A 5,115-nucleotide genomic window follows, 5' to 3' on the forward strand; every position below is an offset into this window, starting at 1 on the left:
CTACCAGGGAGGATCGGGTTTGTGGGTGAGGGAAAGAGGGGAAGGAGAGAGTGTGGCCTGACCTTCTTCCCTGCCCAGACCTACCATTCACCACCAGGCGGGTCCGAACAGTGGTAAGAGGCACGGAGAGGGCAGCGATTCCTGGCGGGCCGATCATGCGGAACCAACCGCTGAAACGACGCTGTTGATGCAATGCGCTTACGCGTGTGGGGAGCTGCGATCTCTTTCACGCGCTGTTCCTGGGACCAGCAAGGTCCTGTGTCCACTACCGGCCATGGTCACTGTTCACCCACGTCCACCTGCGTTAGGGAACCTGCGCATGCAGTGTAAAGGGAGCTTGGCACTATGTTCTACTTAAGAACTTATTTTAGTAGTCCAAAAATAAGTCCTCTTAAGTTCTACTTAAGATCTTATTTTAATGCGTCAGACTGCAAAGTCGTTTGAACTGCAAGGCCAGTGGTTCAAGCTCACCAGCTACTCCTTGGAAACCCTATACAGGGTTGCTATGGGTCGGAATCGACTCTACGGCACTTAACAACAACTACTACTCATAACCCTGGGTCACAGAGAATGGAGGCTTTAGATAACCTCATCTTTCTCTCGTAGAACAGCTGGTGGGCTTGAACCCCTGACCTTGTGGTTTGAAGTTCATTGCTTATCTTATGGAGCCACCATGCATGGAAACCTTTCTGATCACCAGGGCCTTTTCCCGAGGATCCTCTGGGTGAACTTGAACTTCTAACGTTTCATGTGTTGACTGATTCTTTATAGATCTCATTTTGAATAACTGACAGTCCATTGAATGGACACACCATAGGTACTTAGTCAATTCCCTATATTGGGCGGTTCCATTGTTTCCAATTCCTGGTGTTTTACTTAGGGACTCTGAGTTTATCTTAATGGTGGTAGAATAAATTGAAAGATTGTGAGAATGGTTACACAATTTGAATGTAATCAGTGTCACTGAATTATATAGAAATTAATTGAAATGACATATTTTTGTGTAATTGTCACTACAATACTAAAATGTAAATAAGGCAAAGAGATTAACATCTTGGTTCTCATTTAAATTTCTTAAAAGGTAGCTTCTCCAAAGTGGCTGCGTGAGTTTCTTGTGGTGTATAGAGCCCTCATCCCAGGGCACCAATCCATGTGCTGTTGGGTTGAAGGCCTGGGCTGGAGATGCCTTCCTGGTGGCATCTCCCAATGATATTGAAGTTTAGCACAGCCCACCTGAGGGTGCAGGGAAGTCCACAGTTCCGCCTCCTACCCCTGGTCTCCCATGCACTCAGGTGCAGCTGGTCCGGTCACTGGCGGCCAGTCGGAAGCAGGCTGTGGAGCATTCTGTGAGCCTGAAGAGTGGTAAGACACCCCTGATGAAGAAGGTGGACGTGCTTGAAGGAGAGATGCTGTCTCCTCAGCAGCAGAAGTGGGCACACAGCCTGCCCAACGACTGGGTCACGGAAAACCCTGTGCTTCTCAAGTAAGCCCTGCCACTCAGATCACATCCCTACAACCTGTGTGTCCCATGGGCTCTTCAGAAAAGTTAAAAAGAGTGCACACAAGATAAGTCCCAGGTGGGAATGAAGCTTAGGTACTTGGCGGAGGGACGTAGTAGCTCTTATTTCGTCTTTGTGTCCTTCCTCTCAGTAAGTAATGATGGATTGAGAACCTAGGACCAGGCTCTGGGTATGGGAATCCCACCTTCACGCAGCTTGAAATTCTAGAACTGAAAGAGCAAATGAATACATATGCCAAACACTTAGCACAGGACCTGTCACTAGGTCCCTCTGATCCTTTTTCCCCATGTGAAGATTTCTCAGTTAGCACCCACAGTGTCTGACAACAGGAAACATGAGCAGTGCTGGTTATGAGACTGGGTGCTGCCTTGGGGTTCTCTGGAGTCAGGTGGGGTCCAGAGACTCTCTCTCCCATGTGCCAGCCAGCAGCCCTGGGACCCAGACATAAACTGTTCTCTGTTTGTGCTACAGGGAAAGGAAAAGAGCCAAGAGGAAGAAATATCAGGAGAGTGAGAACACCATTGCTGCCCGGGAAGTGCGGGGCCTCAGAGACACCATCGGTGAGTTTCTGGTCCTGCCCCAAGGACAGATCTGACCAGGACAAGAAGAGCCCTGCAGGGAGGGATCAACCAGGAGACAGCACCCACTCTTCCTTCTGCTCCATCATTTACTGGGGTTTTCGCCTTGGGATCTCGGGTGTCAACAAGGCATGTGGCCTTACACATTTCCTGTGAAGTGGAGGTCAGACATGCCTCTACCTTATAGTCATCTTCAACCACCATCTCTCCCACACCACTCTCTGCTTCACATCTGGGTTCGATAATTCATTGTAATGGCCACACTGTACTCATAACAATACACACGATTATGCAGATTATTAGGGAAGTGAACAGGTTACAATTCAGGACCAAAACCAACTCAGGACACAGCAGTTTTCTAATCAGGAATGCCTCTTCTCTGCCGTACGGCAAGCACACCTCAGTCTTGTCTTCACCTTCTCAGCTATGTAGCCCCATGTCCTCTGCCTGCCTGGGCAAGTGTTACAAAGCTCTTCTCGGCAGTTTGCTAAAGCCCAAAGGTACATTTTGCAATCCAGTCTTCGGCCTGTAGGGTTCTGCCATGGGCCTAGAACCCTCAGCTGCTCTGTCTTTCCATGCCTCCACCTCTGCCATCACCCACTTTTCTGGGTAGGGATCATGTTCCATTCATGCTCTTCCTTATTGATAGTCCTGGGATCATCTTTTCCTGTTTCTGAGACTGCTCCTTTTAAACCTAGCTGTATGGCAAAGCTAACCAGTCCTAGCCTTAGAGTCCTGTACACCTTATTTGCATGGTCCCACCCAATCACCTGGTGAGAATTAAGAAGACATTGGATAAAAAAGCCAATTCAAGTAAATTCAAGATACTACACAATGTTATACTTACCATTGTTGTGTTGTTGTTAGGTGTCACTGAGTCGGTTCTGATACATAGGGACCCTGTATAGGGTTTCCAAGGAGCAGTTGGTGTGTTTGAACCGCCAAACATGCAGTTCAAACTAACCTTGAGGCCCAGCGCATTATACTGCAGCACCACACCAGGATACTAAAAAAAAAAATTTTAAATACAAAAATAGAAGACAGGATGAGGTCTGGGAGAGTCTCCAAAACAGAATTACAGAATTTCTGTGCCCCAAGGGACACATTACTCTCCTTGTTTCGATAATATCATTAACCAGGAAGCCCACCCAAGCTTCAGTGTTTTAAGAGTTTTTATTAGGGTTGCATTTCTTTGTTAAGTGCCTTCAAGTCGGTTTTGACCTTATGCACAACAGAACGAAACACATCGCAGTCCAGTGTCATCCTCAAAATCTTGTTACATTGGTTACCACCATTGCCATAGCAGCAAAAACAACACCTATAATTTTATTAAAAGATTACTCTAACAGTATGTAGGAATGAATTTGGTCTTGATTAAAGAGAACTCTGACATTTATCCCAGGATCCTGAGAGGTAAATCCTTGAAACTTCCAGAGTAATGACAGTTGATTTAACAAGGGAACTCACTGTGAGCTCTGACATCTGTCCAGTCTCTGGGGAGGGAGGGACTAAAGACCGAATTAAACTACATGCACCATCAGTTAATGAAACACTCTTGTCTATGTAATAAAGCTCCACTAAAAATTCTGAACACAGCAGTGCAGGTGAGCTTCCTGGGTTGATAATACTCTATACATGCTAATACTGAAATTGTAACACATCTTGAGAACAATGAAATCTTCATGTTTGAGGAGGAAAATATCTTGTTATGTTTGAACCCATTGATGCTGCCACTGTGTCATTCTGTCTCTTTGGGGTCTTCCTCTTTTTCACCGACTCTCTACTTTGCCATGCCTTCAGGGACTGGTCCCTCCTAACAATATGTCTGAAGTATGAGAGATGAAGTCTTACCATCCAGGTTTCCAAGGAGCAATCTGGCTGCCCTTCTTCTAACACAAATTTGTTGGTTCTTCTAGCAGTCCATGATACATTTAATATTTTTCTCTAGCACCATAATTTAAATGCTTAGATTTTTCTATAGCCTTCCTCATTCACTATCCAAATTTCACATGCCTATGAGGCAATTGAAAATACCCTGGCTTGGGTCAGGTGCACATTAGTCCTGAAAGCAATATCCTAGCTCTTGAACACTTTAAAGAAGTCTTGTGCACTAGATTTGCCTAGTCCAGTATGTTATTTGATTACTTTCTTTTTTTTATTTTCCAACTTTTTATTGTGAATTGAGTGAAGGTTCACAGAGCAGATCATCAGTTTTACATTCAACAAATCATACACTTTGCTTCATTGTGTGGTTGCAATCCCCTCCCTGTACCAACAGTTAACAGCATTTATCTATTGCATTCCTCCCTGTGTCTCCTGCTACCTTCATCTTTCCTCTGCTAATCTCCCTCTTGTTGTATACTGCCTACCCTGTCACCCCTGTTAACATGTGTCTACCTCCTAGCCCATGAATAATCCCCCCATCATCATATCAAGTTTTTCTTGATAAAAGGTTACTTCATTTATTAAGAAAAACTTTTAAAAACTTTTTTATGCTGGTCACATACAATGTTTGTCCATTTGTGATTGACTAATTTCACTCAGCATAATGTCCTCCAGGTTCAACCATGTTGTGAGGTGCTTCACAGGGTCATCATTATTCTTTAACATTTTGTAGTATTCCATTATGTGTATGTACCAAAGTTTGTGTAACCATTCTTCTGCTGATGGGTATTTAGGCTGTCTCCATATTTTTGATACATCTCTTGTAGACAGTATATTGAAGGATCTTGTTTTCTTATCCCTCCTGCTCTCTATGCCTCTTTTTCCCCCTCATTCTGCAACTAAGCACACTCATGAAAGCTGGTAAGCCAGCCACTTGGTGCCTTTGTAGCCCCTCCCACCCCATTTTTGATAGCCAGTGTCTAAATTTCTCATCCCTACCAACCCAGTACACTGAGGAAACAAGGTTGTTCTTTGATATGAAGAATCCTTCCATTCTGGTTGGAATTTTGAGTCACTGCACGCATAGGCAAAAGTCTAGTTTGTCAAATTGTAGCAATTTGCACTTGTTCTCA

General features: G+C 44.6%; 1 protein-coding gene across 1 annotated transcript in view; it reads left to right on the plus strand.

The window, feature by feature from the left end:
• The first annotated feature begins 274 nt into the window (after positions 1-274).
• Positions 275-5,115, plus strand: part of CCDC180 (coiled-coil domain containing 180) — a 76,514-nt gene continuing 71,673 nt past the window's right edge. Inside the window, 3 exon segments of the mRNA XM_006878330.1 lie at positions 275-340; positions 1,293-1,483; positions 1,992-2,080. Coding sequence (XP_006878392.1) covers positions 275-340; positions 1,293-1,483; positions 1,992-2,080 — 346 coding nt within the window.

This window comes from Chrysochloris asiatica, unplaced genomic scaffold (assembly GCF_000296735.1).
Source record: "Chrysochloris asiatica unplaced genomic scaffold, ChrAsi1.0 scaffold00053, whole genome shotgun sequence".
NCBI classification, from domain to species: Eukaryota; Metazoa; Chordata; class Mammalia; order Afrosoricida; family Chrysochloridae; genus Chrysochloris; species Chrysochloris asiatica.